The sequence below is a fragment of the Sceloporus undulatus genome, chromosome 5, assembly GCF_019175285.1.
Source record: "Sceloporus undulatus isolate JIND9_A2432 ecotype Alabama chromosome 5, SceUnd_v1.1, whole genome shotgun sequence".
Lineage (NCBI taxonomy): Eukaryota > Metazoa > Chordata > Lepidosauria > Squamata > Phrynosomatidae > Sceloporus > Sceloporus undulatus.
Window position 1 is genome coordinate 121,404,402 of NC_056526.1, and position 13,004 is coordinate 121,417,405.

General features: G+C 43.3%; 1 protein-coding gene and 1 long non-coding RNA gene across 3 annotated transcripts in view; one reads left to right on the top strand and one right to left on the bottom strand.

Annotated features, from left to right (window-relative positions):
• Window positions 1-1,727: 1,727 nt before the first annotated feature.
• LOC121931545 lies at window positions 1,728-9,918 on the bottom strand. Of its 2 annotated transcripts, none has more exons than XR_006104165.1 (3): window positions 9,878-9,918; window positions 7,629-7,706; window positions 1,728-2,911 (listed from the first exon to the last, which is right to left on the bottom strand). It is a non-coding gene; the product is annotated as an uncharacterized LOC121931545 (long non-coding RNA). The 2 variants fall into 2 exon arrangements; XR_006104164.1 differs by lacking the exon at window positions 1,728-2,911 and adding an exon at window positions 7,086-7,441.
• A 233-nt stretch (window positions 9,919-10,151) lies between these two features.
• RASL11B (RAS like family 11 member B) overlaps window positions 10,152-13,004 on the top strand; it is a 6,519-nt gene continuing 3,666 nt past the window's right edge. Inside the window, exons 1-2 of the mRNA XM_042468063.1 lie at window positions 10,152-10,366; window positions 12,286-12,342. Coding sequence (XP_042323997.1) covers window positions 10,237-10,366; window positions 12,286-12,342 — 187 coding nt within the window. The 5' untranslated portion in view covers window positions 10,152-10,236. The remainder of the gene's footprint in view (window positions 10,367-12,285; window positions 12,343-13,004) is intronic.

Genomic DNA, 13,004 nt, shown 5'->3' on the forward strand with positions numbered 1-13,004 from the left:
TGCCCTTCATCCAGGAACTCACTGCATGTAGCAAGTCAGATTCTATCCTGATAATGTTCTGTACCTTGATAATGTTGTTTAATGTTTTAATTTTAGATTGCTCCCTGCTCTGATTCTAGAGTGGAATGCATACATTTGCCAAAGTCATCTTAAATCCATTAGAAGGCAAAGGGGTCTTTCTTGCAGGACCTCTGAGACTACTTGAGGCTGCATCTACATTTCAGAATTAACACAGTTTGACACCATGGCTCAATGTTATGGATGCCTGGGATTTGTAGTTTGGTGAGTTCTGGTGTCATAAATCCCAGGATCCCAGTTATAGACCAGTGGGTTGTAGCATCTTTAAAAAAGTATCCAGGGTCCAAAACACTGCAGAAATAATCCAGTTTGAGACTGCTTTAACTGCCCTGACTCAATGCTAGTGAATCCTGGGAAATGTAGTTTATTGTGGTACCAGAGCTCTCTGACAGAGAAGGCTAAATGTCTCACAAAACTACAGTTGCCAGAATTCCCTAGCATTGAGCCAGGACAGTTAAAACAGCCTCAAACTGGATTATTTCTGCAGTGTGTTTTGGTCTTGAAAGGCAACTATTTGGTTATTTCTGAGAAACAAGAAAATATTCCTTTTGGGAAAACATACAGTTACTAACTACTTTTAAAAAATAACTTGCCAAGAAAAATATACCCTCCAGCTTATCAATATGCAAGAACTCCACATTTTGCTCCTCCTTGGATTGAGCATCCTTGAAAGTCTTGGGTGAATGATGTCAGTCATTACTTGGATTTTGCCATCCACAAAATGGCAGTCCCTTAATTCATTAAACGTTGTAGTTCATTTTGCGGTGTCTTGAAATTTGTTAAAAACAAAGCTGCCACAGGCATTGCAGAGTGAGAAATGCACATGCGTAGAATTCAGGCTGCAAAACCACATGGTGAAAAGTGCCAACTCAACTGTTTCCTTTATATCTACATTCAAATGTAACTAAGCCAGCTTGTTTCTCTCTCGACTTGAAAGGCCTGCATATTAATGATTAGCGTTCTATTCTGTTTCTGTCAGTGCAGCACAAATCTGTGAATTCTTGGCATAATGAAAAAAGATAAAACCACTACAAGAAGTGTGGAGAGAGCAAAACTAGCAAAACAGGAGAGTATAATTTGACGCAATGCTAATGAAATCCAGTGCATAACCACTAAGGACTAGGACTCATTAAGTTCAATGGGATTTACTGCTAGGTAAGTGTGAAGCCGATTGCAGCCTTAGGTTGTGTTTGAGAATGCCTAGAATTACATTCCAGATGAAATGTGCTTTCACACCGTACACTTTGCAGAGATGACCCTGCATTCCAACCTTTTTGGTTTTGGTGCCTGGAATTCTCAGTTCCTCCAGAAGAAAGATTCTTTTAAGTGTTACTTCTATTTTTGGACATGCTCTGTTCTTTATATAGGAAAAAAGAGGGTTTCTTTTCAAGCTGTTAAGAGACTATGTGACTCATGTTTTTACCCTATTTCCCCCCCAAAAAAACCTCTCTACAATGGACCATTGCATCATAATTGCAGAAGGTATTATAGAATACAAACACTCTTGACACAATGTACTCTCAACATTCATATTGAATTTATAATTTCTGAATACAGTCATGTGCAGCACACTGGCTTGATACTGGTATGTTGTGTACAGTAATTGAGCCACTTTTTTTCATTTTTTTGTTTGTAAAACAGGATGATTTTGATTTGAATTATATATAGGCAATTATGCAAATAATAGTTCTCTGGGCACACATTCAAAGAATGAAGAATATATTGTTATTTGCGGCTTTCTATTGTCGGCACAGAGTCCAAAATGTACCTTCAGATTTCAAAAGCTGTTGTTGTTGTCATGTATCTGCATTCCAGCTCATATGACTTTGTTTGGGGAAAGTTCATAATGGGGGAATAAAGCAATATAAGTTGAATACAAATAATTTAAAAACCTTATCTAATGCTGAAGCAACTGAGCTGGCCTTAGCTTAAAAACAAATTGTACAAACATTACTGCAGTTGGCAGTTGTGTTTTAAAGCACAAAGGATCAGACAGATTATGAGGAGAAACAAGGAGGCTAGAAGAAGAATGACTGACAACCTGCTTTCATAACTAAATCTGCCAATACAAAGAAGGCATGTTGTTTAGTAAATGTCTGTTGTACCACTTTGGGAGAAAAATCTGTGAAGCCTGGAAGGAACTCACATGGATTTATCGCCTTGGAGAATTGTATTAGTTTTCATTCCAGTAGTAGCGTGTGCTCTGGAATGGCTTGCTTCTTTGAGCCATCTGGATTGCATTTTGCCAAATGTATGTTCTGCCCAATTCCTAATACATCTCTGCATTGGAATGGTTTCCTCACTTTTGCATTCTACTTATGGGTAGCCAGTGAGACTAAGTGTCAAGTGTTAGAAAAAACAGAACATCCCAGTAAAACACCAGATTTCTGCTTCTGACAGTGTCTGCCTTGCTATTTACTCCCTTGTCTGTGGATGGGTTATTCGGGTGACATGGGTTCATTATCCAATGTTGTTTGATTCTAACTTCAAGGACCCCTCTTATTCTTAAATTGTGCAACTCTTCAAGCAGAACATTGCTCTCAGGAAAGGAAGACACACAGTCACATTCACCTTGACTTTGTGAGGATAGGATGCACTTGGACGTTCCACATCATATAGCAACATATCTGGGCCAGCCTTCCCTGCTGATTTCATCTTATTGTTTGACAGCTTTGAGGCCCTGTTTATACACAACGCAGGTTCTTTTTCTGGTCATTAGGCTGGGATTAGCTGTGGTGGCTGGTGGCCTCCATGTCAGTTGGGCAGTGAATCCACTGAAGACTTGAAAACAATCTTTGAAGGTGGTCTCCAAGGTGCTGAACCTGTTTGGGTACTAAACCAAGGGAGAAGCAATGAGATCACATCTACACTGTGCCCACTGTGCTCCCATTCTCACAGCAAAGTAGAATGAGACATTACCACCAAAAATGGTTATTGAACCATTGTAGGCTGTGTATGTGCCTTCAAGTCACCTGTTAACTTATAGTGACCCCCTGAATTTTACAAGGTTTTCTTAGGCAAGAATAGAGGTGGTTTTGCCAGTTCCTTCCTCTGAAATATAGTCTACAGAACCTGATATTTGTTGGCAATCTCCTATCTAAGCACTAACTAGGGCTGACCTTGCTTAGCTTCTAAGATCAGATGGGGTCTGATGCATTTAGGGTATACTGGTCAACAGTGGCATCACTGTGGTTGATGTCACCTGGTGCAGGGGAGCAGTGGACTACTCTGCCCCCTCCTGATGTCTTGTTCACCTCCCCCCCCCCCCCCCCCCCCCCCCCCCCCCCCCCCCCCCCCTTCTCCCCCCCCCCCCCCCCCCCCGGCCAGCCACTGCCTGGTAAAACCACTGCTGGGAGCCGGTGCTACGGCCTCTGGGCAGCCATTTAGAGTCTCGCTTGGCTCCATGCTGTGCAAGACCCTAAACAGGGGCAATGCCATGGTCTCCATATGGTTATTTGAGATCTGGCATGGTTGCTTGAGGGGAGCAGCTGTGCCAGACATCAGATGGAAGGTACTGCCCCCCACCAGCAATGGCTGCTGCTGAGGTAGTGGTGCTGCAGCCTCCAGACAGCCATTTGGGATCTCGTGTGGCTGCTGGTCAAGTAAGAAAAGGATTCAATTATCTCTTCTGTTTGCCCAGCAGCTGTGCCAGTCAGTGACATCATCAGAGTTGGTGTCAGCTGGCGCAGTAACTCATGGTGTTGCCTCCTTCATTGACCTCCTCCCATACCACACCATACAGTTCCTACCTCCAACAGATTTTAGTGCTCATTCTAGGTTGCGGGCAGCACTTGCCCCCACACGAATGAACCCACTTTCTCTTCACCACTGTTATCCCAGCTCATTCTTTTGCCAATTTATCTAGTCCCAACCCACACCACTTCCCAAGCATTAGAGGAGAAACCTGCATTTTGTTATTTGCTTGGAGAGGGCAGGTGAAGAGACAGCCAGAGAAAGAAACAGGTTCAGGAGGTGATGCATGGGCTAGGCAACCACCCAATGATAGAATACAGTGATCCCTCTACATTAGATTGTATTAGGAGTGCAGGACCTCTGTGACTGTGGAAAAGCCACAATTTTTTATATTTAAAAAAAAACCTATTCTTTTAACCTAAGGCCCCATTCCCACTAGCTCATTTGCCCTTGGTAGATCCGATCCAGATTCACTGAGCCGGTACTGAATCTCCCCGGAAAGAAGTTCCCACTACCTTTTACCTTGATCGATGCAATTTGCCCCTCTGAAGTTGACATTTGCAGTACCGCTTTAAAATGGAGCTTCCTTTGTGGTCAATCAAATTAACTTCTGCTTTCATCAAAGGTTCATCAAAAAAGAATCTAACTGAAATACATGTATTAAATACTGGGGAAAGTTTTAATACAAAGTGTCCTACAACCAATGGCCAATGGAATGGGTGCTTTCTCCCCTCCTGTTTTACAAAAAAACTGGCAGCAGCATTTGCATATTCTGTCAACTTGTGTGTGTATGTGCATGTGTTGTGCCTTCAGGTCGTTTCAGATTCCCTCCCCTTGGCATCCTCTGCTTTCCCTCCGTTTCCCATCCCAGAACGAAATCTCTGCTCCTTTGCATCCTCTTGCTTTCCCTCCGTTTCCTATCCCAGAATGCAATCTCTCCTTCTCGCTTCCTTTGCATCCTCTTGCTTTCTCTCCTTTTCCCATTGCAGAATGCAATCTTTCCTTCTCTCTTCCTTTGCATCCTCTGGCTTTCTTTCCTTTTCCCATCCCAAAATGCCATCTCCTTCTCTCTTCCTTTGCATCCTCTTGCTTTCCCTCCATTTCCCATCCCAGAATGCCATCTCCTTCTCTTTTCTTTTGCATCCTCTTGCTTTCCCTCCTTTTCTCACACATATGTAGCACAAGCATTCACACATTGTATCAATTTGCCAGATTGAAAGGAAAACATATGTAGCACAAGCATTTGCATATTCTGTCACACACACACACAGAAAAATAAAATTTAAAAAATGCCACTTGCAAAGTGCCGTGCCATGCCAGCAGCAAGCAAACGAAAGGGAAATGTAGCACAAGCACACACATTCTATCAATATGTATCATCCAGCAGCACAAGCATTCACATAGTCTGTCAAAAATAAAAATTACCAAGAGAGAGAGAGAGAGAGAGAGGAGACATGTTCTGCCCACTGCCCACCCTCTGACCTAAATCCCTCCCCTGAACTTGACCCAATCTTGACCAGGGCCAAGTTCACATTTGTTGGCAGCGGGGAAGAAACAGGTTTTCCAAAAAGAAACAGGAAATAATCCACTTTTGGAAAATCCGCTCTAAGGGAGATTTGCCCTTGATCTGGTGTGCAAGACCTTGATCCTGATGTGTTAAAACCAGTGCCAATGGGAACTTCCCATTTTTAATCCAGGTTACAATTTGGTACAAAAGGTAGTCTGAATGGCCCCTAAGAGAACACCTTTCTTGGAATCTACAGGTCCTCCAGTGCAACTCTGTGGTCAACATCTGCCAGAAGTTGATCATAGAAACATGCCGGAGGGGCTACAAATGCCTAGAGAAATGTTTTCTCTAGGAACGTCTAGATTCTTCAGAACAACTGTATGGTCAACTACCAGCAGCATTACGCTGGAGGACATAGAAACTTCTAGAGAGAACATATTAATCAAAACTGCAAATAATCAAATCTGCAAAAGTCAAAGCCACATATGTGAAGGGCCAACTGTAATAGAGTTGGAGGAGATCCCAAGGGCCATCTAGTATACCACTTTCAGGGGAGGAACCCACTGCTAAATTATCCCTGAAGGGTGGGCATCAACTGCTTTTTTAAAAAACAACCTCTTGTGCATGAGACTCCAAAGCTTCCAAGGGAGTTTCTTCCATTGTTTAACAGTTCTTACTATCAGGAAGTTTTTTCTAACATTTAGGTGGGATCTTCTTTCTTGTAATTTGAATCCACTGGTTCAAGCCCTACCCTTAGGAACAGCAGAAAGCAAGCTCATACCATCCTCCAGCTGACAGCCCCTCAGATATTTGAAGACAGATATCCTGTCACCCGAGGTCTTCTTTTCTCTAGGCTCAACTCCCTCCATTGTTCCTCTGGTCTTGAACCTATGTGAGATGCCAGGTCAAATGGGACATCAATGCCAGCTTGCAGAAGTCTTCTCAGAACAACAGATGGTGTTGAGTAAGATGATAAGGGTTTGTTCTCAACGAGTGGCTAAAGCAAGTGTTTTCCTACCACAACTAACCCACCACTGCCTTCATTATTTCAGGCTAGAAACTTGAACCAGTCATTATCTATGAGCCTAATCTCTCTTCTATAGGAGAATGAGGAATATAAAACTGGGGCGTGTGCGCATGTGCTTTGTCAGTAATGCTGAGCAAGTTGATGATGAATGAGATAAATTCAATTTTTAAAAAGCCAATTCTGGCAGTCCTTATAGTGCTTTGGGACTTTCCACGTACTCTGAAGGTATGTTTTTCAAGAATTCTGATTTTTAAACATGTGCAGCATGGTCTTGCTAAGATAAGACGGCATAGAAGTTTAAATAAATAAGATGGGCACATGGGCTGCTCTGAGTAGTCAGGAAGACAAAAAAAAATAAACCAACTGTTTTGCCACTCCTTGGCCCAGCATGTGTGCGTTACATAAGAAGGAAAATTGGAAAGAGGAGGAACCACAGAGCATGAAAGAACGATAAAAATCTTAATGTAACTGCAGAACATTAGTCGGCCTCTTTTGTGGAAAGAAAAAAGAAAAGAAAAAAGTCTGCTATTAGGACTGCTCTAGAAGCTAACTGGCTTTTTATGTGTGTCTACTTTGCATGGCTCCCAACCCCTCTCTTCCCCCTTCTCATAAGGAAGATCCTATCTTGCACATACGTTTGTGCCCTGCCAGCCAGCTGATGTTCCCCAGTACAAAGCAAACTTGTTTTCCCGTTGTATTTAATCTCTCCCCCCCACACACACACACTCTTGGCTCCCTTCCTTCTTTTGTTCTGAAATTGTTTGAATGAGGCAGCTTTCAGCAAACATGGGAGTCACTCGGAGGTCTTCACTCCACATTTAACTGATCCACAGCAGCCTACGCAAAGAGAATTGAGATGCATGCACGTGGTCTGGCTGCTGCAGCCTCAGACTTTGTTACCGGTGTTTATTTATAAAGAATTACGCAAGGTTGTCAGAGGAGTCCAAGAGCAGCAGTGAGACACTAGAAGGACCAACACATCTGCACATCCTCGTGGTCCCTTCACATGGCTTGCCTGCCGAAATGTATGATCAAAGTTCAACAGCAAAGCACTAGCAATAGATGGGAGATGCGATTCTGAATAACCACACTGTCACTTTGATCTCCTGCTAATCTTTTTGAAGGCTCAGGCAGCCCTGCATAAAAAACAACAAGACTGTTATCCAAACACACATGGGGTCTTACAAATGATGTGAGAGTAAAACAAGCTGACAGAAAGGAGTGCAATGACCACATATAGATCCAGACTTAGTCATACTTTAAAGTACGGTAGACCACTGAAATCCAAATCTTGGGAGAGATAACCCCTTGGACTATACTTACCAGAATCCCCAGCAAGGTTAGTCATGCTGACTGTGGAATTCCTGGTATTGTAGACCAAAGTGTAACTTCCTCACAATGCTGAAATCAATAGAATTTGGTTAGTTAGGACTGGTCCATTGATTTCAGTGGATCTACTTAAGTAAAATTGGTACTTGGGTAAAATTGAATTCAATCCATAGTGGTTTAGCTCTCCTACAAACATTGCATAGCATCAGGTAGCCATGCTGGATCAGACACTAGGTCCATGTATTTTAGTCTCCTGTTTCCAACACAGGACAACTAAATGCCACTGGGAAGCCCATAATGAAAGCTAAAGCACTCCATCCTGATATTGCAAATGCAATCTCTATGTTGCAGTCAATGTCAGGTTGAGACAGACTAGCCTTTAACAGATATGAACTGCTCTGGGTCAAGAATTGGACTTTATATGGTTTATTGTCTCTCATTCACTGCTGTTCAGACAGATAAAAGTAATATGGCTCTCTTCCTCACTTTTATCGTACAGAATCTGTGAAGTAGGTTAGTTTGAAAAAGAGGGACTGACTCAAGGTCAGGCAGCAAATAGCATGGCCCAATGGGGAGTTGAACTTGCATCTCCCACATCCCAGGGCAACGTTCTAACCACTATACAAGACTGGCTCAGTGGGACCAGTTTTTACCACAGACCAGTCCTGAGATAGATCCATTGACCTAGGGGAATCCAGTGCAAAGGTACAGTGTGCTCAAAACAGCCACCATCAGCCCACTGATTTCTTTGGATAGACATTCATATACACTATCTAAAGAGTGTAATTCATTGTTGTTGTTGTTGTTGTTGTTGTGTGCCATCAGGTTGTTTCCAGTTTATGGTGACCCTAAGGCAAACCTATCCCAGGGTTTTCTGGGACTGAGAATATGTAATTCATCTAAGGTCACCCAATGGTTTTCCATGACTGAGTGAGGAATCAAACCCTGGTCCCCAAGGTTGTAGTCCAAGACTCAAACCAATACACCACACTGACTCTTGTGGCTTTCATCACACAGCCAAAATGAAAGATTTAAATGCATACATTCCCTTTTGGACCATGATTCATAATGACTACTTTCTTGACAGGGATAAGTATCCTAAGTATAAGACTTTCATATAAAACTGGTGCAACAACAAAGAGTCTTGTGATCCTTTACTAGCCAGGGATGGGCAACATGTGCCCCCTAAGGCCACATGCAGCTCTCCATTCATGGCCTGAACCACCAAATTCACAATTCTATAGGTAAATCTTAAGAAGAAAAAGAGCCCTCCCTCTGGTCCATCTGCCTTGGTCCAGCCTCAGAGGGAGAGAAGAATGCTGGACCTGATCCCCCCCCCCCCACCCTCCCCCTCCCCCTTTGTTTTCAGTTCTTTTTATATTTTAACCCGAGGGCAGGGGACCATCTATTTTCGCCTCCTTCCCGGATTCCCAGTGATTGGGCGGCATATAAATAAATCCTATTATTATTATTATTATTATTATTATTATTATTATTATTATTATTATTATTATTATTATTATTATTATAATATCTGGCATTAGTAGTGCACCTCAACATTCCCCACTGCAGCAGCAGGACAATAAAACACGATTTTCTTTGGAAATAAGGCACACAGGAAGCAAGTGCCCCGTTTCAAAGCAGAATCACACATCTTGACACACAGTTGTGTTGTGCTGTTTTGCTGCTTATAGCCCAGTGGCTGCATCCAACAGCCTGCTATGTTTTGGGGGGAGAAGGCAACCCAGCTCCAATTTATGGAAGTTGGCCACCCCTTTTTATAATTAATATTATATTAATGATGGCATAGGTTTTATAAAACCTGGCCAGAGATGCCTGGATCCATGCAAGGTTCTGGCATAATAAACTGTGCTACTTTGTAAAGTGTCACCTGGTTCTTTGTTGTTGTTTTTCTGCAGAATAATACAGCTACCCCTCTGGCAATAAAACAGGCATGTGTGATTCAGAGTGCAATCTTGGGTATAAATCTCTCCTTATGGATGATAATGATGATGGTGATGATGATGATCTACCTCTTCCCATGGAGGATTATTATTATTATTACTACCCATATCTCCTTATGGATGATGATGATGGTGATCCACCTCTCCCCATGGATGATGATGATGATGATGATGATGATGATTATTACCCACATCTCCTTATGGATGATGATGATGATCTACTTCTCCTTATGGAGGAGGGTCATTATCATGATCACTATCATTATTATTATTACCAACCTCTCCCCATGGATGATGATGATGATGATGGCTTCTCCCCTTGGAGGAGGAGGAGGAGGAGGATGGTGAGGCTGATGAATTGCTCCAGTGACCTTTCCCTCCTCCTCCTCCTCCTCTCTGCGCTCTGACGCCCAGCCCAGCGTCCAGCCATCCATGGCCAGTGTATCTCCCCATTGGTCTCTCCATCGGGGTGGAGCCTTGAGGGGACCAGGAGGAGGAGGAGAAGGGAGAGATCCCTGCAGAAGAAAAGCCCCTCCTGAGCTTTTGCAGCTCCAGATCCCTCTCTCTGTCTCTCTCTCTCCATCTCTCTCTGTGTGCTGGCTGTGGCTCCATCTCTGCTCCCTTCCTCTGCAGCTGCGATGCGCTTGATCCAGAGCATGGGCACCATCGCAGAGGACCCCAGCCAAGGAGCAGGAGAAGGAGGAGGAGGAGGGCGAGCCAGGCTCATCAAGATCGCAGTCGTCGGGGCCAGCGGGGTCGGGAAGACCGGTAAGGACCCATTCACATTCAGAGCTGCGTCCGCATTGGGGAGATAAACCGGTTTGATGCCGCTTCAAGTGCCCTGGCTCAAGGTGGTGGAATTCTGAGCACTGAGGTGCCACAACCAACTACAGCGCCCAGAATTCCACCACCTTGATCCAGGGCACTTAAAGCGGTATCAAACCGGGTTATCTCCCCAATGCGGACAGCAGATGCATGCACTATGAAAATGCCTTCAGGCTATGTATATAAGATGTATATGAAAGATAAGTCAATATTGTGTTTGGACTCAGGTCCCCACCTGCAAGGGATGTTTGACTTGCTGCCAGGTAGGGCATGGGTCTTTTTGTGTGTGGGGTGTGTCTGCCTTCAAGTTGTGTGGGACCGATGAGGTGAAACTGGTCACAGGGGTTTTCATGGCCAGATGTGTTCAGAGAGGAGGTTTGCTCTTGCTGTGAAGCTGAGAGTGTGTCACCCAAGTGGGGTTTTTCGTGGCTTAGCTGGGATTCAAGCCCTGCTCTCCATAGTGGTAGTACTCAAAGATATAGCCCTGTTGGTCTGTAGGGAGATCTTTGTAGCACCTTTGAGACCAAAAGACGTTGGCAGCATGAGCTTTCCTAGACTTCAGTCTAATGCATCTGAGGAAGTAGACTGAAGTGTTAGTCTGTAGAATTCTGGCTTCAGCAAAATTGGAGTGTCAAGTCCCTCTTATAACACGGAGAGATCTTGTTGCACCTTTGAGACTCATTGAAAGAAAGAAGTTGGCAGTATGAGCTTTCTTAGGCTTCAGTCTAATGCATCTCAAGAAGTAGACTGAAGTGTTAGTCCATAGAATCAGTACACAGAGAGATCTTATAGCCCCTATGAGGCTAGTATAGCTCCAGCTGCCAACTTCTTTCTTTCTGCGAGTCTCAGAGGCACTACAAGACCTGCTCTCCATAGTCATAGTCCAGCACTCAGACCACTGCGCCACATTGGGCATATACACAGGTCGAATCACCCTCATCCAAAGGGACCAGAAATGGTTTGAATGTCAAGATTTTTATTTATTTACTGATTTATTGGATTTTGGAAAACTTGGATCTGCATATATGTCCATAATGAGAGATCTTGCAGATGGGGGCCCTGTGTCCAAACACAAAATTCATGTACATTTCATGTACACCTTATACACATACCCTGAAGGCATTTTTATACAGTATTTTTTAATGATTTTGTAGATGAAACAAAGTTTGGGTATACGGAAGCATCCAAAAGCAAAGGTGTTACTATGTCAGTCACCCATATATATATATACAGTATATATATATATAGAGAGAGAGAGAGAGAGAGAGAGTATAATGGGTGGCTGAGACAGTGACACCTTTGCCTTTGGATGGTTCCGTCCTTTGGGGTGTGTGTGTGTGTGTGTGTGTGGCATTTGGGAGATTTACTTCTGAGTAAATGCACTCAGGATTAGATTGGAGCCTTAAATCCTCTGGAGTCCAGTACCCAAGATTTTTTTTTATATTGGATGCCATTATTGGGAACAGAGAGACCTAACCATGTTAATTTAGAATATCAATATGCAATGGGATCTCATAGTGAGATCTTGAAGCACCTTTGTGACTAACTGAAAGAAAGAAGTTGGCAGCATGAGCTTTCATAGGCTTCAGTCTACATACTGATTCGACAGACTTAATATGGCTACATCTTAGTCTTGAAGGTGCTACGAAATCCCATTGCATAAATATTGTGGATAGCATGTAAAAGAAAAAAGGATGCCTTTCCCTAACTTGACCTGACCGTTGAAGCTCTTCTTACTAAGATGTTCTGCTTTTGGGTTGTGGGCAGATGGATGGAAACTGGAGTTGCCCTCAGATGCTAAGCTCAAAGTTCTCCCTTCCCTTTCTCTCTCTCTAACCTGCATTCTTCTGTATTCATTCCAGCCCTGGTGGTGCGATTTCTCACAAAACGATTCATTGGGGACTATGAGCGCAATGCAGGTAAGGAAGGACACCTTTCTGCTCTGTTTTATTCAAGGTGTTGCAGTGGGATGTATCTGGACTACAAATACTATGATACTACCAATACTATTCAATGAGCCTTTGGTGTCTCACTCCCTGAAAGCTAGTCCATTCAAGAGAGCTTCCCTTGAATTGCTTTGAAATATTGAAACCCCCAAGGTCCATCGGGCTACACACACCATTGGGCGGGCATTCATCATGTTATTTAGAGGACAAAGAGAATTTATGCACAGGCTTACTTGGCATTAATGTTCTCTTCAAAGAAAAGCTCTTGTGCCATTTTTAAAAAAGCAAACAGGGTGTCAAATCCCTCTCATGCTTCAACACCTCAGTGTTTCCCTTATTCCCTGTTCTGCCAGATACACATCAGTAGAGTGAAATAAATTCTAGTTAAAGGCTGTAGCATTAAATTCGTTTAACCTAGGCTGCACACACACTGCAGAAATAATCCGCTCTGGGGCCACAACAAGCTACCGTTCCCAGAATTCCATAGCATGGAGCCGTGACAGTTAAAGTGGTGTTAAACTGGATTATTTCTGCAGTGTGGATTCAGCCCTAGTTTCACCTTACCTTTATCTGAAATCATGTTAGTTATGTAAGTAACTTTGAATTTAAGGCCAAAGTGTTCACTGTTCATAGGG